The 23399-nt window shown below is 44.0% G+C and overlaps 1 protein-coding gene across 1 annotated transcript; it reads left to right on the top strand.

The window, feature by feature from the left end:
* The first annotated feature begins 4466 nt into the window (after positions 1 to 4466).
* INSIG1 (insulin induced gene 1) lies at positions 4467 to 23399 on the top strand. Its single transcript, XM_090047649.1, has 5 exons — positions 4467 to 4891; positions 10525 to 10649; positions 11282 to 11448; positions 12428 to 12527; positions 20461 to 23399. Exons 1-5 carry the CDS (start codon positions 4636 to 4638, stop codon positions 20488 to 20490), a joined length of 678 nt encoding a protein of 225 aa, XP_089903775.1. The 5' UTR covers positions 4467 to 4635; the 3' UTR covers positions 20491 to 23399.

Here is a 23399-nt window from a genome sequence, read left to right as displayed (position 1 = left end):
CACAACAAGGCATGGGGACAAGATGGAGATTTGACATGACTTATGCTAACTTATATATGTAGGCCTAAATCATATAGTATCAGTAAAACAGTAATATAGAACAGTAAAAATCAGTATAAATACAATAATTATACAATATAAAGAAAAAAAACCAAAACAAATATAACTTGCTACCAAAATAAAATGCTGAAGCTTATCCTATGTCTTAGCTCACTCATACTTATCTATAGGAAATAAAGAAGGAGAGAAAAAGTCAGAAATGGTTGGGGAAGGGGAGGGAATGCATTTTAAAATAAATCAAAAAACTGGGGGTTTTGCTACAGCTGTACAGGTATGAAAAGGTTCACTGAAGCAGTGAGAAAAGAATGATATATTTTTTCACACCATGGAAACAATCTCGAGGGCCCTTCTTGAGACTAGCCCAAAACCCCTCCCACTCAACATATAAAAAAGTATATTACATTTCTGGTGCCATTGCAACAAATGTCACATCACAAAGCAACGTAGGATCAATCCAAATACAAGCATAATCCATTTCTGCACATCATTACACTCTACACTCAGCAATTCTAAACTCTTGATCAACTTAGCCCAACAATCCTGCTTAAACTAAATAGTACCCGAGATGCTACACCAGGACCCAGAATATTGTCCTCTAAGTCGCCAGGAAGAAGAAATACAGAACAGGAGCAAGTTAAACCACTACAGATCCCTGCACAGAACTCTTGTATCACTAGACCAGCTCCTCACAACTAAAGCAGGCTCTGGCTAAGTAACATACAGCAGAAGCGCAGTGCTGGTGGAAATCACAAGATATAACACAATCTAAACAGAGACAGAACTGCAGCCAATTGAACAGAAGAGAGCTTGAGAGAGGGAGGCACTTTCTACTCCACCATCCAAAATATGAGGAAGTGTAAGGAAAATACTTACTCAAAATATCAGGAACTTGTGAGACTTTTCTTCAGCAAGCAATGAGGAAAAAACCTGCACCCTGATCCTAGGAGAAAAGAGAATGACAGCAAGAGGTGACATCTTGCTACATGGTAAAATGCCAGGAATGGACAGTACTAGGAAACAGACACAGGAAAGTCCCTCCCCACATCCCTCACAAACCTATCCTGGATTAATCTTGTTTTCTTTGGCCATACCAAAAGAGCCAAAATCTTTCTTTGGCATCCCTTGAAACTTAACGTGTCAATAAAGTATCCTTGATTTGGACTTTGCCCATGCTATTACAGCTATGCTTAGTGGTGTCATGAAGACTTTTTCACTGGGTCAATGTATGGTAACAGTGCTGTTGCATAATCAAGATATATGTTAGGAAAGACAGATAGAAGCTGGATCTGCCTGGATAGTGCTGATATTTTTGTCCCCAACCTCCAAAACATTCCACCAAGAAAGAGAGAAAGTCTGGTTCATCCTATGGCAGACAAAAAGTCTGGGCTTTCAATCATCTTGTATCATGGTTTTCAACACTAGAAAAATCAAGCCCAGTAGCTAGATCCTGCTATATGGAACCAACTTTTGGCTCTGAACACCCATATTTGAAGATCTGGTCTGGTTATAAGAAAATTTTAGCTACTTATACAGCACCAACTGCTTATAGTTTCCAGAGCACAATGAAAATTGGTCCATAACCTGGATGGTTGAATCCAAAAACCTGGATGCAACACTCTATACAGCTGGAGATGAACAGGGAGCTTGGCAGTTCACCCAGTTCACCCAAACTGCTAAACTTGACAGCCTCAATGCAAAACAAATGCAGTTGCTTCTATTTCATTGGAAAAATCCAGACCATATCATGTATCATAGCTAACTAGTACTGGAAGAGCATGTACCTGGAGCCGAGCAGTGTTTAATTACTAATAATTCCTAAATGTGACTCTATTAACTAGGGGAAAAATGCACCAGCTCCTAGTGAGCCAAAAAAGCCTATCAAAACCTGTTGCAGAAAGATGGAATGACAAGAATTCTCCTTCATTGAGCTATCTTTTTTACCCTGAACACCCAAATTCTATAAGCTACACAAAGAGCAACTATTGTATTTCCACCATAAAATCCATGCCACGATGCACCTTGTATCACCATAAATATGTGCCCAGCACTTAGAGCCTGCCAAATTGTACTCTAAAATTAGCGCATAAATGAGACCAAATAAACCTGCTCCTATAGGGTCCATTATAAAAATCTGGTCCCCTGAAATGTCCAGGTGAAAAAGATCCAGATATGGGCCTGGGACCAGCAGGATCCCATTCAGTTTTTCAACCTGCAACCCAAAGTTTTGCTTCTAGAACAAGCATTGCCTTCCTTTTGACTAAATCTGCAATTGGATATCCCCTGAATGAGAAGCACGTTCTTGATATTTTTAGAGAAGTAGCTGGCCATGTTATCCTGATGTTAAGTAGAGGGCAGGGTAGATTTGCACCTTACAGACTAACCAAAGCATATATTTTATATATATATATGAGTACACTGTTGGGTTAGCTACTGTTCTGAGTAGCCCCGTGTTTGATAAAAATAACTAGACCCGTTGTTCTCAGCCTTTAATGGATACAGGGTTCCCTTGCTTTATACAAGTTCTGTATGTGCGAATTTGCTCTTATGTGATGACCGTTTTTTATACCAAAATTCTGTTATATGCGCGGTAAATTCACCCTTATGCGATCAGTGTGGTGGAAGCCCATAGTCAGCTGTTTGGGCGGTGCATTGTGGGAGTGACATGCACCACACTATAGTCTCCCGCATGGATCTGCGCTCCTCGCTCATTGTCTGTGACGTGTTTCTGTAGTGGCCATCCCCATTAAGATAGTGCCTTGTGCTTGTGTGGACTGTCTGCTGTCGGTGAGTCCAAAATTGTCTTGGAAAAGTGGTAGAAATGGGTCTGGGGTCAGTACAGTCTAGGTCTTAGAATGTATCTCTATTTGTTGCATTGTAACGTGGGCTCCCTTTACGTGAATTCGAGTTATGCACCATTTTCCAGGAACGCATGTACAGCATAGAGTGAGGGAAACCTGTATATATATGTGTGCGTGTAACATAGTGCAAGCTTTCATTAGCTGATGAACAGACCCTCCCTATGCCTGAAGAGTGTTTGTGCCTGAAAGCTTGTGCAAAGAACAACTTTTCCAACTATGTAGTTGGCCTAATAAGAGCTCTCCCATTTACCCATGTCTGCAAGTAGCCAGCAGGGGAGATTATGTTTAGGGGCAACCAACTTGGGTTCATTAAAGGCAGGTCCTGTCAGACCAACCTGGCGGCCTTCTATGACCAGTCACAAAATCCTTAAACGCAGGTGTCGTGGTGGACATAGTCTTTCTGGACCTTAGGAAGGCCTTCGACACTGTCTCTCACCCCATTCTCATTAAAAAACTAGGAGACTGGTGTCAACACCTGCACAGTCAAATGGGTCACTAGTTGGCTGGGAGGAATAGGCTGCAATCGGACCTGGACAGGTTACAGGGGTGGGCGGATGAGAACAGGATGGGTTTCAATACTGACAAGCGCAAGGTGCTGCACCTGGGGAGGAAGAACCACTGGTCAGGCCGCAGTTGGAGTACTGCGTCCAGCTCCGGGCACCGCACTTCAAGAGGCATGTGGGGGCAGCAGGGCAGACCCTACACGGAGAGGCCACGGGACCTGAACCTGTTCAGCCTGCACAAGAGAAGGCTGAGGGGGGATCTAGTGGCCGTTTACAAACTAGTCAGGGGGGACCAGCAGGCACTGGGGGAGTCCCTGTTCCCCCGAGCAGCGCCAGGAGTGACCAGGAATAAGGGTCACAAGCTGGCAGAGGGTAGATGCAGGCTGGACATCAGGAGGTGCAACTTCACAGTCAGGGTCCTCTACTTGTCAGCAGTCAGCACCCCCGCCTGCACTATACATATGTACAGTGTGTGGGGGGGTGGCCATTCATCCAGTTTTACAGAGGACAGTCTGGCTTTCTGGTCCTCTATCAGGCACTTTCATGTCCTCTTTTTTCAGCGCTCGGCACCCCTGCCCCTGCCGCTGCCACCGCCGCGGCCACCCGTGGGAGCTCCCCGCCGCCACTGCTGCTGCCACCGCGGCCTGCGGGAGCTCGCTGCGCCCCCAGAGCGTGTATATGCATGTGTTGCCTCTGTGTGTGTGTATACATACGTGTGTATCTGTGTGTATATCTGTAAGTGTGTATAGATATAGATATATAAGGTAAATATGTGTGTGTAGATGTGTCTGTGTGCATATCTATATAGTATGCGTGTACGTGTCTACACATACCTGTGTAGGGGCACGCAGGCGCGCACGCGCGGAGCACCCCAAGCCCGCGGGCGGGTCTCGGCGGCGGCGGGGAGCGCGCAGCCCCCGCCCCCGCGGCCACCCCCCACCCAGGCGCCTTCCCCGGGAGGGCGGCGGGGCAGGAGGGGGTGGTGTGTGCCTACGTCATATGGGCCGCACGCCTCCCATTGGCCGGCCGGCCTCACCAGACTGCGGCCGCAGCCGGGGCGGCAGCCAGCTCCCGCCGCGCGCCGCCCCGCCCCGCCCCCTTGCCCAGCCCGCGGTGTTGTGGGGGGGGCGGGGCGCGCGAGCCCGGCGGCGGCGGCGGCGGCGGCAGCGGCGGTTATAAGCGTCCCCGGGCGGCGTGGCGCGAGCGGCGGCCCGATGCCCAGGCTGGACGGGCGCGCTCGCGGGAGCTGCACGGCGGGGGCGATGGTGGCGGTGGCGGCGGAGGCGCGGCCGCGCTGGAGCCCGCACCTGGTGCAGCGCAGCCTGGTGCTGTTCGCGGTGGGCGCCTTCATGGCGCTGGTGCTGAACCTGCTGCAGGTGCAGCGCAACGTGACGCTGTTCCCCGAGGAGGTCATGGCCACGCTCTTCTCCTCCGCCTGGTGGGTGCCCCCGTGCTGCGGCACGGCCGCAGGTGAGTCGTGGGCGCGGGCCGGGCCGGGCCGGGCCAGCGCCCGCCCCGCACGTGTGTGCGTCCTTGCACGCCGCTTGTGCAGCTCGCGTGGCAGTGGCAGTGGCTCGGCGGGCGCGCAGTGATTTTGCAGGTCGCAATTTATTGCTTCGGGGAGCGGGGGCCCGGTGGGGGGGGGGCTGCAGCCCTCCGCCCCGGGCCCTCTTCTCCCAGCCCCAGGGAGGAGGATGCTGTTGGGTCGCCTCTGCCCTGGGCAGCCACGTGTTTGACAGGAGCTGGAGGCCCCCCTGGGACCCCCCTCCCCCGTCCCTGGCTGGTGTGACCTGGGCGGCACCCAGCTGTGGCCTCCTAGGAGAGGGCCGGGGCAGGTAGGGACCAGGCAGGAAGACCCTGCCCCTGCACGCTACCTGCTTGTCTCCTGGCATCCTGGGGCAGCGTTCAGAGGATCTGGGGGTGCCCGGCCCTGGCTGAGTTCCCTGCCCTAGACGAACGTAAATAGTCCCACCCTGAAGAGCGGGGGAGCGGGTCTTCCTAGCTAGAGTATGGCGTGTGAAAGTGTAACTGTAGCTGTGATCCTCCAGAGACCAGGCGAGAGGCAAGAATTTCCTAGGGTGGTATGTCTCTATTGAACTGGCTGTTGCACCACAGGCACTTGGTTAACTCTGCTCCAGCTACGTGGCAGGCTCAAGAGATCACCCAGAAATCCCTGCTGCTCGGCTAGCTATGGCAAGCTGACCCATGAAAGGGCTTTCTTAACTTGCTGCCTGATGTGTGGGGTAGGGGGGCAGTGGAGAGGCCTCCTCCAGCTGTTGTCGGGTAGCTGTTTGGATCTGGCGCAGGGCAGGCAGGTTTGTCTCCGCTCCTTGCTGCACGATTGGCTCCCTCCAGAACTGGTGAGTTGCAAGGCGCTGCTGCTATTGGCTGCCTGCGCAAACATGCCACAGACAGAATCGAAAACAAGGAAGTCACATGTCGGAAGAGGGTGGGACAGGCTTGTCTGGCGCCTGCCCTGCACCGCACTCTGCAGCCCCCAGCCGCTGCAGCCCAGCCTCAGTGACTACCAGAAAGCAAGGGTTCTTGCTGCGCGATAGCACAGTCAGGACAAGACACCCCGTGAAAAGACGAGTTCTCTGCTGTGTAATTGGAACAGAAATGGGCAGCCAGCTTCAGCGTTGGAGCCAAGAAACTAAACCCTGCTTTTATCTAATACAGTACAAATGAGATTGAGGAAGGGACGGGGGGTGTTAAAGTAGTTGGGTCAAATTTAAGAGCAAAACCAATAGAAACACTCTCGGGGCCGGGAAGGGTGGCTTTTTGTGTGGATATTTTGGTTGGTCTTGTTTTGAGGCAGGGTGTTCCTGATGGGGAGAAGCTTTGAAGGTAAAAACACAGTGCTGGCAGTATAAGCATTTGTGTGCTACTAATGGTCAGAAAAAGACTCTTGCATGTAGAAGCACAGTTGGTTCTAATGAACCAAGATCATTTTCAGTTTGATTAATGAAGGTATTATTTGTGGTGCCAATAATGGAGTTTTTCTTAAACAGTTACTCTTTAATTAGATGCCTTTTTGTGCCCATGACACAACAATGTCAGCAACCGCATATAATGTGGACAGAGTTGGAAAAGAAATTCTATTTGCCCAGGCTTATTTTTGTAAGAACTCCATGGAAATATAAAGGTTTTTAAAGGAACCTGCTTTTGCTGCATCCAAGCATAATATCCTTGATCAGCTCCCTCAGCAGGGGTAGACAGAAAGTTTTTGTAACTGTCTTCTGAAGAGATGTCTGTCAGAATAAATGGAATTCAAACAAGGGCTATAGCATTTGAGTCTTGTCACATACTGTCTTCAGGCAAGTTACTTTACAAAACACTGTGTAAGCTGTAAAAGCTCCTAGAGTTTGTAGTCTGTTAAAAGCCTTTAAACACTAATTGCATCAGCCTAATAAATTAGTCTTTTTAGACCATAGACTTCTGAATTTCTGACTCTAATCCTGCTTACTTTCAGTCTGTGACATGGGTGTGTTTTGTTTTGTTTTTTTTTCTTTTTGCTATACAGGCATACCTCGGAGATATTGCGGGTTTGGTTCCAGACCACCGCAATAAAGCAAATATCGCAATAAAGCGAGTCACACAAATTTTTTGGTTTCCCAGTGCATATAATAGACTACAGTATAGTGTAAACATAACTTTTAAGTGTGCAATAGCATTATGTCTAAAAAAAAAATACTTTATTGCTAAAAAATGCTAACCATCATCTGAGCCTTCAGCGAGTCGTAATCTTTTTGCTGGTGGAGGGTCTTGCCTCTGTTGATGGCTGCTGACTGATCAGGGTGGTGGTTGCTGAAGGTTGGGGTGGCTGTGGCAATTTCTTAAAATAAGACAACAGTGAAGTTTCCTGCGTCGATTGACTCTTCTTTTCACGAAAGATTTCTCTGTAGCATGTGATGCTGTTTGATAGCATTTTACCCACAGTAGAACTTCTTTCAAAATGGGAGTCAGCCCTCTCAAACCCTGCCACTGCTTCATCAACTAGGTTTATGTAATATTCTAAATCCTTTGTTGTCATTTCAACAATGTTCACAGCATCTTCACCAGGAGTAGATTCCATCTCAAGAAACCACTTTCTTTCTTCATCCATAAGAAGCAACTCCTCATCCGTTAAAGTTTTATCATGAGATTGCAGCAATTCAGTCACATCTTCAGGCTCCACTTCTAATTCTAGTTCTCTTGCTATTTCTACCACATCAGTGGAGGAAGTAACTGCAGAAGTCTTGAACCCCTCAAAGTCATCCATGAGGGTTGGAATCAACTTCTTCCAAACTCCTGTTAATGTTGCTATTTTGACCTCCTCCCATGAATCACGAATGTTCTTAATGGCATCTAGAATGGTGAATCCTTTCCAGAAGGTTTTCAATTTACTTTGCCCAGATCCATCAGAGGAATCGCTACCTATGGCAGCTATAGCCTTACGAAATGTATTTCTTAAATAATAAGACTTGAAAGTCGAAATTCCTCCTTGTTCCATGGGCTGCAGAATGGATGTTGTGTTGGCAGGCATGAAAATAACATTAATCTCATTGTACATCTCCATCAGAGCTCTTGGGTGACCAGGTGCATTGTCAATGAGCAGTAATATTTTTGAAAGGAATCTTTTTTTTCTGAGCAGTAGGTCTCAACGGCAGGCTTAAAATATTCAGTAAACCATGTTGTAAACAGATGTGCTGTCATCCAGGCTTTGTTCCATTTATAGAGCACAGGCAGAGTAGATTTAGCATAATTCTTAAAGGCCCTAGGATTTTCAGAATGGTAAACGAGTATTGGTTTCAACTTAGTCACCAGCTGCATTAGCCCCTAACAAGAGAGTCAGCCTGTCCTTTGAAGCTTTGAAGCCAGGCATTGACTTCTCCTTTCTAGCTATGAAAGTCCTAGATGGCATCTTCTTCCAATATAAGGCTGTTTCCTCTACATTGAAAATCTATTGTTTAGTGTAGCCACCTTCATCAATTATCTTAGCTAGATCTTCTGGATAACTTGCTGCAGCTTCTACATCAGCACTTACTGCTTCACCTTGCACTCTTATGTTATGGAGACGGCTTCTTTCTTTTAAACCTCATGAACCAACCTCTGCTAGCTTCAAACTTTTCTTCTGCAGCTTCCTCACCTCTCTCAGCCTTCATAGAATTGAAGAGAGTTAGGGCCTTGCTCTGGATTAGGCTTTGGCTTAAGGGAATGTTGTGGCTGGTTTGATCTTCTATCCAGACCACTAAAACTTTCTCCATATCAGCAATAAGGCTGTTTCACTTTCTTATCATTTGTGTGTTCACTGGAGTAGCGCTTTTAATTTCCTTCAAGAACTTTTCCTTTGCATTCGCAACTTGGCTAACTGTTTGGCACAAGAGGCCTAACTTTCGGCCTGTCTCAGCTTTCACTATGCCTTCCTCACTAAGCTTAATTGTTTCTAGCTTTTGATTTAAAGTGAGAGACGTGCAACTCTTCCTTTCACTCGAACACTTAGAGGCCATTGTAGGGTTATTAATTGGCCTAATTTCAATATTGTTGTGTCTCAGGGAATAGGGAGGCCCAAGGAGAAGGAGAGAGACGGGGCGGGGGGTGGCCGGTCAGTGCAGCAGTCGGAACATTTATTGATTAAGTTTGCCGTCTTATATGGGCGCGGTTCATGGTGCCCCAAAACAATTACAATAGTAACATCACAGATCACCGTAACAAATATAATAATAATGAAAAAGTTTGAAATATTGTGAGAATTACCAAAATGTGACACAGAGACAAGAAGTGAGCAAATGCTGTTGGAAAAATGGCGCCGATAGACTTGCTTGACGCAGGGTTGCCACAAACCTTCAATTTTGTAAAAAACACAATATCTGCAAAGCGCAATAAAGCGAAGCGCAATAAAATGAGGTATGCCTGTACAGAGATCTAGCTCTTAGCTTTTCAAAACTGCATTATTTTGTTTCCAGAGAGAACTAGATGAGCTGCACTTTCATAGTAGACTAATACACAGTAACACAAGTGTTTCCTGTTTAGTCTGACCAGCTCTGATACATCACCTGTTTACTATTCACACTGAACACAGTTTTTCTTCAGTGAATGTTTGCCAAAGATGTGGCTATAGTATTCTTAAATCTGAAAACCCAAACTTCTAAACTCAAGTGCATGAGTGAAAAGATCACCATAATACTGAAGAAATCAAATAGCCCTCTCTTTTGGGTTAAACATGGAGTATTTGAGAGATCTGTGAATATATTGATCAGGCAACCTCAGATTTTTCCTCCTCCTTTTGAGAGAGAGGAGGGGGCGGGGAAAGGATGTACTTGCTCAAAACCAAAACTGTATTAAGATGCTAAATGCAGGGGTGTAGCTTCAACAGTCTTCACGAGAAATAAACTCATAGGAGTTACTAAAAGAAACTTGATGCACAATACAGACAGATTTTTACTTTAGACTATTCTGTTAGTTTTACAGATATCTAAAATAATTCCACTAAGTTCTATAGTTACTAATTTTTGTTGGGTTTTTGTTTTTGGCATTGATTCAGCTTGGAGCAGAGTTTGGCTCTTAAGGGTTTATCCTGCTCCTGTTGAAATCCATAGCAAAACTCCAATTGACTTGAATGGGAGCAGGAATGAGACAAAAAGCCTTGGTAGCATAGTTTTGGTGGTTTTTCTTTTTTCTTTTTTACCGGATTATAAAGTCCAGGCAAGTATTTATAGACCTGATTCAAGAACTTTTGCCTCTTATCCTTTGGATAGGGCCCAAATATAAGAAATGTATTTTGGCTGGGCTGAAAATAAAGCCGTATTCCACTCTTTACTGTAATTGCATGCATAACGTTTTGCTTAGCTTGTTTGACTTGCTGAAGTGTAGATATTTGGTGAAGATGCAGAGTAAGTATATCCTTTCCGTGCAAAATGAAGATGAGGTCCCTTCCAGCCTTACAATCTATGAATCTATATTGAAGTTGGCACAATTTTTATGTTTCCAGCAAGTAGTGAAACTTTTTGACTATGTAGGAGTCTTTTGCCAGGTACTTAATTGCCAAATGAACATATATAGTAGTAGTGACATTTCACTATATACTGGTATTTACAAATATACTTACTTTAATTCTCTTACAGCTGTTGTTGGCCTGCTGTACCCCTGCATTGACAGTCATCTTGGAGAACCCCACAAATTCAAGAGAGAGTGGGCCAGCGTAATGCGATGTATAGCAGTTTTTGTTGGCATTAACCATGCGAGTGCTGTATCCTTGGGCTGACTTTAAATTGTTAGTTGTTTAAAATGAAACTCAATGGTTTGCCTAAAAGCTTTCTCACATTTGTGCTTGGGAGACTTGCATAGGTAAGACTAATGTTAATGGAAGAGATATGACCCTACTCTTTAAAAAATCTGGTGGGGGGGGTGGGGCTTGTTATACTTCAGAAGAAAATTTAAAATGCTGGCCGACTTGGTTTAGCAGTTTAAATATAACAACACTATGAACTTAATTTGGCTCCTCTTTGCAGTTATGGTGCATAACTAGTTTTAAGGCATTGAGTAAGACATGTCCCTCAATCACAGTAACTAAAAGGAAATTTTACATTGAGGAGGGAAGAATCTGGGTTATTTGAGACAGAAATGTCAGGAAGTGCCTTGCCATTGAATTGAGAAGACTTAAACTTTGGGCCTTTGACCTGATCTTTGGGGTTTAAGTCCGTGGGAGTTATGCATGTTGAGTACCTCTGAAAGTCTGCTCCAACCAAGACTTCTTGTTCTGGCACCCAAAAGACAATAATCCTTGAAAGCTTCGATTCCTTCTTTGATGAACTTTAATGTGAAACTTTTCTCTCTGGCTGAAAAATATTAAAAGATTACCCTTAACTTTTATTAAATCAGAAACTGGATTTTGCAAACAACGTCCAGCTGTCACTGACTCTGGCAGCTCTGTCACTGGGCCTCTGGTGGACATTTGATCGGTCAAGAAGTGGTCTTGGTCTCGGAATTACAATAGCTTTTGTAGCCACTCTGATCACTCAGTTTCTTGTATACAATGGTGTTTATCAGTAAGTATAGATGTTTAAAATTAGCACTTAAATTCTCTTCTCCCCCCGCCCCCAAAAGAAACAAACCTTCCACTCTTGTAAAAATATGGAAACTGCCAATAACTAGGAACCTACCCAAATCATGATTTCACATCACAAAATTGGGTGATACTGGGGGGGTGGGATTTGCTAAAATAGTCCTGGCTCCCCAGTGGGAATCAGCAGTCCTCTGCTGCGCAGCCCAGCAGGAATGGAGCTGCTGCATGAAAATGAGCAGGCAAGATGGCTGTTGCCCCTGCTTCTTGCCACTGACTGGCTGAGAGGGCTGCTTGTCATGGGGCCCCACCCTCTCCACCAATCAGCAGTGAGGCCACATGATTGACAGCCCTCAGCCAATTGGCAGAGCAGGGTGGAGCTGTATGATGGCCAGCCCTTTCCACCAATCAACAGTCAGGGGAGAGGGGCCATCAGGACCCCTTGGCCAATGGGGGAGGGAGGCTCCATGATGAGCCTGTGAAAATGGCACCCCCTACCTTGAGTTGGGTAGACCCCTACCAATAACCTTAAAGGTGAAAACATCAGAATCTCAGAGTGCATGTGTGCGTGCTTGCATTTGACTATTTCTAAAACAGTCTTGAGTCCACCTAAGTGTCTTGTATCAAAACATTGTAGCAGCCTGTCATCAAGGGATCAAGGTCTGTACTGTGAGATCTTGGAGGACATTATGGGGGGGAGGATAGGAAGGGGGAGTTGAGACCTTTGATGGGTCTCTTCAAAGGGCAGAATTTCTGCCCTTCTTGCAAAACTAGTCTTGCCACTGACTAGTTCCAGATGTAGGGAACTATGTACTGAGAAATGAGCTTTGTTTAAGAAGAATGAGGATCACTTATTCCCTGTCCTATGTTACCTTCGTTTCTGGTGGGTGAATACATATGGCAGCATAATAGTTGGTGTAGGATGGTGGAAGCTTTTTCTAATTGACTTGTTTTGTCTTCCCTAGGTATACATCCCCAGACTTCCTTTATATCCGTTCTTGGCTACCCTGTATATTTTTCTCAGGAGGTGTGACTGTAGGAAACATAGGACGGCAACTCGCTATGGTAATTGTGATTTGTAATTTTAGGGTTTGGGTACATATTTGTCAACGGAAACTATCTGTGATGATCTGGCCCATAAACTGACTAACATACTTTTTTTATAGAACCTCTTCCCAAGGCCTGAACTGTCTACATACATGCTGGCGGTGTGGAAACTCTGTTCTAGGCATTGGGTTGCTGCTGCTTACAATTAAGAGATTGTATTCAATAAGACTTTGTATGTTTTTGTTTAGTGTTTTTTTTTTTTTTTGGGGGGGAGGAGGGAGTGTTTGTTTGTTTTTTTTTAATAAGGACTACAGTTGTAGTCGTAATCAGATTCAGCATCTTAACTGTAGGCCTGCAAATACTGTTGCCAGTTAAGATTCACCCCCTTTTTATTGGCAATTTGTCTCTTCTAATATCTAATTGGATTAGAAGCTGGTGCAGGGGAGGCAGAAACACTCACCTTTTTCAAGAACCAGTCTGGTGTTTGTCTGGTATTTAAATTGAAAGCTTTGAACCTCAGCTCTTCATATCTGAGATTTGTCTTCCACCCTGTCTCTTTTTTTACTTGTCCTCTTAGGACAGTTGCTTCCAAATCCAAGACTATATACATTTCAAATTTTAAAATGCCACCGCCTCCCCCCGCCCCATAAATGGAAAATTCTAAATTGGGGGGTCATGTTTAAATTCTTGTCCCCCCCACCACTGTGGCAGGGGGGTAAAATGTTGAGGGACCCCTTCTTCCTGCTGCCACCTCCTCTCTTCCCCCTACCCCTCATGCTTCTCTGCTGCTCAGTGCCTCATAGAATGGATTTCTGCTGCCTGATCTAGCTCTAGGTGCTCAATTTTAAGATGAAGCATTGTTTGCCCCATGTTAAATGAGGGGAAGAGAGGAAAACATTGTCCTGGAATTGAGTAAATAAGATACTTCACACATCAAAAGATTGTACAGTATGAAAAATAGACTTGTACCAAGTTCTTAAATAGTGTTAGTAGCTGCTAGATATTGCTGTAAGCAAAGCAAACTGTTCCAAGAAATGATTGCTTTCCCCTGGCTGGCACACAGGCTTAAAGTCTGCTTGTCAAATGCATTCTGACATTGACAGAGAGTCCTAATTAATGCAATATTGATCCGACTGCTCAGCCTCCCTAGGCGGAAATTCTCTTAATCTGTTGAAGTTTTCTTCAGGACCTCAGCTACTGTACAGTGCTACCACAATCTAGCTCTCTGCTGCCTCCCTAAAGAGCATATATGGTCTTCAGATATGTCAAGTGTCAGACTCAAGGTTGAAGATCCTAAAAGAAGGCTAGAGCAGGAGTGTCCAACATGTGGCCTGTAGAACCGTTCTACCTGGCCCACCGGTAGTTGGGGGGGCATGGTGTTGGGAGTGTTTCTCAACACGAAATTTGGGGTCCCTGGACCCTGATGGACACAGCCTTTGGCAGCAGAGGGTGAACAAGGGCTGTGCAGATACTGTGCTTGCTTGCCTTGCTGCCACTTGCCCCTGAACTAGTGCAGCTGCCCACATCTTCTCCCTCCCTGTGCACATCTGCTTCCTCATCAGACTGCCACTTGATGCCTGAACCATGCTGCCCATACCCGTTGCAGCTGCTGCTGGATCCATGGATCCAATCTGGAAGGAGCATTGTGCTCTTCATCTGGCTCAGTAAGTTTGACACCCCTGGGCTAGAGGAAGCTGCTGATGGGGCTGTCCCTAGGGGGCTGCAAATCAGGGCAACTGCCCTGGGCCCTGTACTTTGGGGGGCCCTGCAGAGCAGCCACGGCAAGTCTGCGCTGCCACTGGCTTCACATCTGGCCACTCAGCACGCCTCCCCCTGCCACTGAATCTGCCCCTGGCTTCCTTGCATCTGGGGGCGGGGCCCTGCACAGGCTGATTTTTTGTTTTTTGCCCCAGGCCCTGCACCCTGCTCGGGTCACCTGTGGCTGATGAATAGCCTATTTGCACCACAAAATTGTAGCTGTTGTCTGATGTGAGTCCTAACTTCCCCCTCTATTCCAGACATCCCCAAACTGTTGTTGAAACTTACTGTCTTATTAGTGTAAATAGTCAGAAATTGAGTGGGGTGGGTGTGTGTGCACTTTCCCTCCATCCCTTCCACAGTGTCAGATGTCAGCTTCTATACTACTGGGCCTTATAGTTAAAACTCATCTAATGGCTACTCTTGAGCATGCTGGAGATAAAGGGCTCAAGAGCAAGTGCAGAGCTACAAGCCTGGAGCTGCCTCGGATAGATAGATATATTTCCAGATTAGAGCATGTCTGTGGGTGTGAATGAGTGGGGCATGCTTGATTCCTTCACCTGCCACCACAACAGTACACTGACCCTAACTAGGCAGCATGATCTGATTTAGCTGCTGGGTGGGATTGCTAGCTGTGCAGTCAGTAATGGGAAGAATTTGAGTTCTGGAAGGAATAAAGAACAAGATGGGAAAAGAATGAATGCATCAAATAAGGGTGCCATTGTTTTCCATGCTATAACTAAAGCTAGTTGAGATTCTTTCAGTTTCTGCTAAATAGTGCCTTCTTTGCAAACTTGAAATCTTCATGGGGGAGGGAATTTTATTTTGGGAAATCAAATAACAGCTCCCATTAAGAAGGGTCTTCTCAGTTTCTCCACATCCCTGAAAGCAAAATTTAACAAAAGACTTTCCACTTCCCTTCTCTTTCTCTGACAAGGGGGAGGGGGATGTTGTTTTCATGGGGAGTTTTCTATGTTGCTGTAAGCTCTAATGTTTTCAGTGCTGAATAATTCACCACTGTATAGCTATACTGGCAAAGAAATACTGACGGCTATAAAACTTGTTTCTATAAATCAGGAGTGGGCAAAATTTGGCCTGTGGGCTGTATCTGGCCCCCCACTTGATCCTATTCAGTCCACTGGTCACCACCAGGAGCCTCAGGAGGGAGAGCTGTGCCCTGCACCGGTGCCACGGTAATAGCGGCTCATGGCAGGCAGATGGAATGGCTGCTTGGTGCTCTCCATTGCTCCCATCTGTGCAGGCCCAGCTGCTGGCAGCAGGAGGCTGGGTAGGGAGGAGTCTGCACTGTGCAGCCTGGCCTGACCCACCCCCAGCTGCAGCAGAGCAGCACAAGGAAGAGCCCTCTCTCCTTAGGCTCCCAGCAGCAGGCTTGGGAGGCTGAATGGGATCAGTAGGCAGCTTCTGCACACCCCTCCCTTCCCCCCTGCCACAGTTGACCCAAACTCTTTAAGTGGCCCTCCAGCCCAAGTAATTTCCCTCCTCTTCTCTAAATCTTCAGTCAAGACCATTTGAAAACATCAGGCTGCTCTAACATCCAAAATATCTGAATAATGAACCAGCTAAACTAAATCTGAACAAACTGGTGGTGTGTTGGTTTAATTCTCGCAATAATGTGCTTCTGCATCCAGGCAGTGAGGAACCTGGGGGCATTTGAAATAGTCACAGAAAGTTAGTAGTAAATGACGGAGATGGGGACACACATGCCTGAGAGAAAGAGAGACTTTAAATAGAGCCGAAGATCAGGCTACAACTCTGACCGTTCAGATTCTGCTCGGAGCTCAGGTGGCCCTGTTCATTGCACCTCTCCAGACCTTGGTATGAAAAGGGGAGTTCTGGTGAAGGGGAAGAAGCCACACTGGAAATGTTGGGTTTTTTGTTCATTTGTGTTTTGGGTTTTTTTGACTGTAAGATGCTGTTTAACCTGCTGAAGAGGCCTACAATTCAAGTAATCGGTGCTAGACAGATTCACTAATTGGATAATTATACTATGTGCTAAGAGCTGTTTTAGTGAACATACATGTCAAAGCCTACTTCTCTTATTTTGGAACTTAGATGTGTCTGTGTCACCCTATGGCAGTGTTGTTACTGCACTGTGCTTAAAGCATGGTGCAGTAACCACCCATACTGTGCTGTACGTGCAGTGCATGGCTAGTTTTAGCCTCTACTTTGCTGTAGTGGTGTGCTAAAATGGGGGCGCACACTGCTACAGCGAAGTGGCTGCCAGTCACGTGTAGACTTGCACAGTCACTACCTCACCATAGCGTGTCATATAGCAACATGGTGCATTGCTGTGGTGTCATATGGTGATGTGTAGGTATACTCTATTAATCACAAATATGAGATTTCTAAATTCCACTTCCCTGTCCAGCACTCTTCTAAAGAGTGCTGTATTTGGATATGTGTCCTGCCTTGCATTTTATGTAGGCAAACAAATGGTATGTGAATTACTTACTACACTTGTATTTTTTATTTTTATATCCATTCAACTTTAGCTGATCAGACTGCCTGCAAGCCATACATTGGTGAGGTCTGACTGGGCAGTAGAGACCCCTAATCAGCCCCTGCCACCACTGCAGCTCTGTCACAGTCACCAACCAGTTGCAAAGGCTGACCTGGCTGCCTGCAAGCCAGTCCTTGCAGGGCTCCCTGACAGATTTTTTTTTTCCCCCTGCTCTCACCCAGTGCTGACTGAACACTTTTGTGGTGGATTAGCCTTTTTAGTATGACACACCACACACGTGGACAGTTGCTCTTTCTAGCCCCACAAGGCTAATATGGCTCAATAAATGTAACATTTGTTCGGGGCCTAACAGCCAGCTATGCAGTATTTTTTATCTCCACACAAAATGTGGCTCCAACGTTGGTTTTGTGTGTTTTACTGTTCACCATTGGTGCTCTGTTTGGATATGAATTCTTCACTTTTCTCATGGGCTTGTTTGACCCTAATCATCCTAGTGGTGCATAAATGGTGCACATCCCGTATATCAAGCCTAGACTGTAAGACATCTTATGGACAGTACTCGGAAATTGAGACCTCATTTGCCACACCTACGAACTGCAGGTCCAACACCAAATGCTTAGGGCTGGTGTTTAAACATAGTTAATATTGGGCACATTGTTCAAACTAGTCCTTAGCTTAAGTTGTGAGCACTTGGCACTTGTAAATCAAGCATCCTTGGTGGGGAAAGCTCAGTGGGCATCTGCAAGAAGCCTAGTTTAAATGGACTTTCCCAGCCTCTTAAAAAAATGTTATGGCAGAGGCAGGAATAGAATCCCATTCTCAAATAGTCTTCATACAGCTCCATCTTGCCAAGTGCCTGCCAATGTCCACAACAAATGAGGCAAGAATCTTAAACATGAGTTTTGTAGGGAATGCAGTAAGCTCTTATATATAGTATTTGACTAGCACTCGTCTGGAATTGGATCCCTGCTATGCAAGTGCTGTTACACATGTACAATAAAGATCTAATCCCTGTCCTAGACTTCTTGCTAACACAACAGTAGCTGAATTCAGTGTGAGAACTTGGGTAATTCTAATAAGTTTTCAGACTAATGTGTACACAAGAATCCATAATTTTGGGAAGGGAGGCCAAATTCAGTTTAAATGCAAGTATGTGAAATTCCAACAGCACTTTATTTATGGCAGAAATTTGTTTTCCCTGGAGTTGGGGGAGCTGTTTAGTTAGTAAGATGTCCCATAAGTTCAGTCTTACCAGGGCACGGATATCTAGCAATGATGCAGTGTTAGGCCTCTTGCAAGGCCGGTAGCAGCTGAATAGGTCAACTTGTCAAAATAAAACTCGGTATAGCCAGGGTCTGAGTGGTTTGGGGTTTTTTGTTTTGTTTTTTTAGGGCTTCAAAACAAGCATCAAGGCAGAGTGAATACAACATACTTGAACAAAAAACCCTAACTTCCAATACGAGCCCTTTGTATTGTTGTTTGAGTGCTTTAAAGCCAGCGCATCAAAGCTGTAGGATGGTAGAATGAATCGCTCAACTGTAGGTCAATAACCTTACAAATAGGCTTCCTGAAACTGGAATTTGCCACCTTGTTAACGGATGTCAGTCACAATTCCAGTAAGACTGCTAAGTCCATGCCCCACCCAGATAAAAAGGTAATTGGAAAGAATCTCTAGAGGATGCGAACTGAATAGTCCAGAAGGATAAAGATTTGGGCTGAACCTTTGTTTGTATTGGTAATCTGTATTACCAATACAGGTGGCTGTTCACTATTTTTAATGACCAATACAAACACAGTCAGCCTCCAGGAAGGAGGGATTGGTTTGTACTATGTGGTTGTACAAAGTCTTGGAATAAGCTAGGAAGGTCACCTGCTCACAGAGATCCATTTTAAGCCTGAAGAAATAATTCAGTAAAGATCAATTCTGCAATGTTTAGGTTATAGAATACAGGGCAAAATCCTGGCCGCATTCAGGTTAGTAAGAATATTTCCTTTGACTTGAGCAGTCTCTCTAAATATGCCTGGAGTCATTGATGCTATAGGCATCTAGTGGAAGCATAATCCTATTTATACCATTGGTGTGTATATACTTAAATTGGAGCTGTAAACACCACTCTTTTAAACTATCATCCAACCTTTGGTTCACTTCCCAGGACAATATCCACTTTCAACACTCATTCTCAGCACGTTTGGCTTGATTTTTTTTCCAAATTGCAGCCTTTTTAGATGAAAGCCTCCTGGATTTTAATCTTCCTGGATTAATATCTGGGAATGCTTTACATTATGGGAGAAAAATGGTACTGAGAACTCCAGTCAAACTACATGGTAGGGTACCGCAATAGTAACCTCCTAGTCCTAGTCTGTTTCTTGTACATCCCAAACTCCCATGGACTGTGCTGTGCTCTAAATATGCAAGCTATGCAAATGTGTTCTCTGGAATTGGAGTGACTTGTGTCCACAAGTAGTTTTAGGCATGTATGTACAATCTGGGCCTCTTAAGATGTGAAGCACAACCCATGTTAAAGCATTGAAGGAGTCTTGTCTTTGTGCTAAAAAACCTACATTGTTGCCTTGTGTTTAATCCTGATGCAAATATTCTTTGGAAAGATTGTAAACAACTGTGCTATTTCAGTATAGCTAACTTTTTGATTCTGCTTGTTAGCATAGATTCTGGGAGGATAAACATCCCTGAAATGGTAAAGATGGTCAGCTGTTGTGAGACCCATTACAAGTGCACTGACTGGGCTGTGTGCTACCTTCCAAGTTAGTCTAGGAGTATAACAGGCAGACCAAGGGAAGACAGGATATGGTCTCCAGCCACAGCCAGTGATGTCAAAGTTACCACCTCACAAAAAATGACCTTTTCATTTGTTAAGTTGGTTTAATAAGGAGTTCTGGTTGTAGTTTACACTCATAACTTAATATCAGTAATGAGAGAAATACATTGAAATTATTTTAAAATTAAAATCACACTTGTTTACAAATTATTCTCTTGAAAGCAGAAGCACAGTGATGCATTAGTTTTCACCTGCGAATTACATTTGTCCAATCTGTTAAACTGATGGCTCCATTGTGAATGCTTCCATAGATGGAAATGTGAAAAGCAGCCTAGTTCAACAGCAAGTGCTTTTCTAAAGTCCATGGGTGTACTGGACTTAGGCACATTCTTAACTTTTCAGTAGAATTACTTTCCTGAATGTGGATGAATTTACAAATGTTCTGAATGGAGGTCTGCATGACCAGCTATAATGTTATATTAACTAAATTCAGTATTTTATTTTTAAAATGAATTATTTATGGGTCAAGATTCTAAAGAATTATTCTTAACAATTGCTTGGGAGGCTTACTGTAAATGCTATATCATCCATTTTTGTGAGTGTTAATCCATGGCTCTTACCAATTGTCTTTTGAAAAGGAGAAAAAGAAATATCCTCCTTGTTTATCAGATTTAAGTGAGGCACAGAGGTGAAATAGCTTGTCCAAGGTTGGACAGCACATCCCTGGCAGAGTTCAGATTAGAATCCAGCTCCTTCTAGATCTACAGCCAGTGACTTTTACATTGGAGCAAGTTTGTTCAAGTTATTTCAGTATTATTCCAAGACTGGAAAGCTTTAAGGTGGTAATCTGTCTCTGAGTACATAAGTCATGTGACACAAATGCAGTGTTGCATACTGTATTATATTAATCTCTTTGGGTTTTGTTTAACCACAGGGTATTCCTGAGAAACCACACAATGACTAGCTCATTGGAGCAAAAGACATGGTGCCAGTGTGGAGGAAAGAAAAAGAAGCTGTGTTCCTGTTTCGAACTGCGGATTATTTTTTTTCTAAATAATCTATGGGCTCACTGCACAAATGACTTGTGAAAAATATTAATCTCATTTTTAGAATAGCCAAGTGAAATTAACTGCCTATCTTGAAATCTTTCCTTGATTTACTGTATAAGCATTTGCGCCTGGCTGTTCTCTGGAAGAATGTAACACCAAGTTTTATGCAGCAGTTCAGGCTACGTGGCAGTTTTCCAAGTACTAGATTCCAATTTAAGTTATTAAAGCAGCTGCCATATTTCAAAGCCTTGAAATTAAAATTTAATTACAAGCTCTTGTACCAGTGCCCAAAGGAAGTAGATTGATGGTGCTTAACAAAGATGAAGTATGGTTTTAATAGGAATAGTATTTATCCAAATCTTTTTTTAAAATAGGGTTGTTTAAAAATAGGGTTACTTAAAAATAAAAGTGATCAAAACAACAAGATTTAAAAGCTAAGTGCTTTTAGAAGTTTATATGAAGGAATCATGACCTGTAAGTGACTTCACAATCTTCATGCAGCATAACAAATAAGAAGGGGTCAAAATTCTTACCCCAGTTCTATAAAGGTTCTTGGGCATATGCTTAGGTTTTTAAGTGAGTATTGCTTAAATTTGGGCATATACTTTGGTATTTTAATAAATCAGAGCCCTAGAAATGCCAGGCATCGTCAGTAGCCCTGAAATGGGTGGGAACTGCACATGCTCATTGTAACTTAACCTGGCCCTAACTCCCACTAATAATCCGACTTATTTTCATTTTCTTGAAAGTGAAATGAGGCCCTGCAATGAGCATTATTGTGCTTTACTTTTAGTCAGACTTTTGACTGAATTCAGTGGAGTTAGAAGCAGGTCTGGAATGTAATAACTTGTTATATTACAAGTTAGCCAGAGTTAGTAGCTTGACTCGCAGTTAAGTTTCTGACAAGAGATCACTGCTTTGTTTTTTTACAACCCTATGGAACTTGCAATCTGTGATTGCCTTGTAAAAAGAAAAGTGATTAAGTCACTACATTAAACATGTGTTGTTTCTAAATATTTAGTTTTGGTGAGCACAATGTATTCATTTAATAGCTTAGACCACAATAGACCTAAATAGCAAGTATTAGGTCTTAAAATTAAAGTGCAATGTACAGTAAAATCTGAGCCTTGTATTCTCTTCAATATTCATTGTTTCTTATGAGTGATTAAAGAGAAAAGGGTTCCAAGTTCATTTCAATGCTGCATGGAGTCAAAATGGAGCAATAATTTATTTAACTAGTAAAGGTAGTTTTATTGTACCTTCTATCAAACCCGCACTTCTAGAAATACTCCAGTTTTGTGGTTATGGTGTGCTTGTAAACTTTTATGAACTTTGCCTTTTGTATTATGCAATTTTTTGTTCATTTCCAATTTTATGTGGTTTCAGATTTAGTCAGTAGCATCTCCTTGGATTGTTGTCCTGTCAGACATTGAGAATAAATAGTAGTGTTTTGGGCTTCATTTCCTTTTTGAAGGAAATCCTGCAAACACTTCCAGTTCAGACTTCTAAATCCTGAATTGATTTTTGTAAGGGGGTTACGGGGAACAACTTGAACAGCAAAGTTGCCTTTACCTTACCACCGTGGCTAGCTTAAAAACTGAGCCCAATTCTGATCTCACTGGGCACATCTACATATGATGCCATGGTGATGTAGTGTTGGTGGTCACAAACTGATGCCATAGTGACGTACTCCCTGTTATGTGTCACTATGGCAACATACCGCCTAAAAATAATGGTGCATGGTGCAGTCAGCATGGGGTGCTACTGCACTGTCTTGGAAGTACTAAATGATGGCACAATAACATCATCACCATAGCGAGATGTGTAGACATGCCCACTAAGTGTAAATATGGAATAACTGCATTGGTGGGAAGGCCTACTGCAAGTGTTTAGGGCTGGATCCTATTCCACCTGTTGGACATCCAAGAAGAATTCCATCCCATCCTGCAACATCCCTGAAAAGAAATGCTGTGTCCCAAGTGTGCACAGTGGCTGCGTAGTGTTTACACAAGCATCTGCTGGTGATTTTCTGCGTGGCTCCACTACAGCAGCCCTGCAATCACAGTGTGAAGTACACCCTGGAAGGGCACTAACCGCTAAGTACGCTGCCATAGCTGGTTAAACATGAGTGGGTAATTCTGCTGGCAGGGTGGAGGGTTGTTGCCACAGAGGGGCTTCCAGCAGGTACCAGAGTTCTGCTTGCAAAACTTAGTGGTGCAGGCTGTGCCTTGGCCTTAAAGCTAAGGTGAAGGTTCAGTATACGAGTACATATGTTTGCAATTTTTCCTGGGACTTTGTAAGAATGGAATCGAGTTGTACTGAGACAACCCAAGTGCCCTTGGATGTCTAAAAGATGGAAAAGAGTCTGGCCCATATTCTAGCATTAAGATCAGTACGGCTATTCTGAGGAACTTACGTGCATACATAAGTTCACAAGATCAGGATTGGACCAGTTTGTCTAGTAAAATGGCTAATATTAAGTGGTTACCAGTATCAATTCCCACAAAATGCAATTCAAGATGACAATGAAGTGTAAATATATTACATTTGAGAGAGTAAAAAGTATTTTAAAGTTTATTTTGAAAGACCTGAAGCTAATTCTGTATGTGTTAAAATAAAAAAAAATAACATAGCCAAAAATTAAAAGTCAGAAGTTCAGTTTTGCCAATACTTGTAAGTATATGAACCAAAGTGATCAGTTTATAGAAGGGAAGGGGGGGAATTTGCACTATTCTGGATTTGAACATTTAGATTCTCATTCTTACTGATGTTTTCAGCAGTGTGTTTGGTTTTACTTTTTTTTATTAAAGGTTTTAGACCAAAT

This window comes from Crocodylus siamensis, chromosome 5 (assembly GCF_052110815.1).
Source record: "Crocodylus siamensis isolate JL-2025a chromosome 5, ASM5211081v1, whole genome shotgun sequence".
Classification (NCBI taxonomy): Eukaryota; Metazoa; Chordata; order Crocodylia; family Crocodylidae; genus Crocodylus; species Crocodylus siamensis.
Note: the sequence above shows the minus strand (reverse complement) of the source record. Positions and strands in the feature narration are given on the sequence as shown.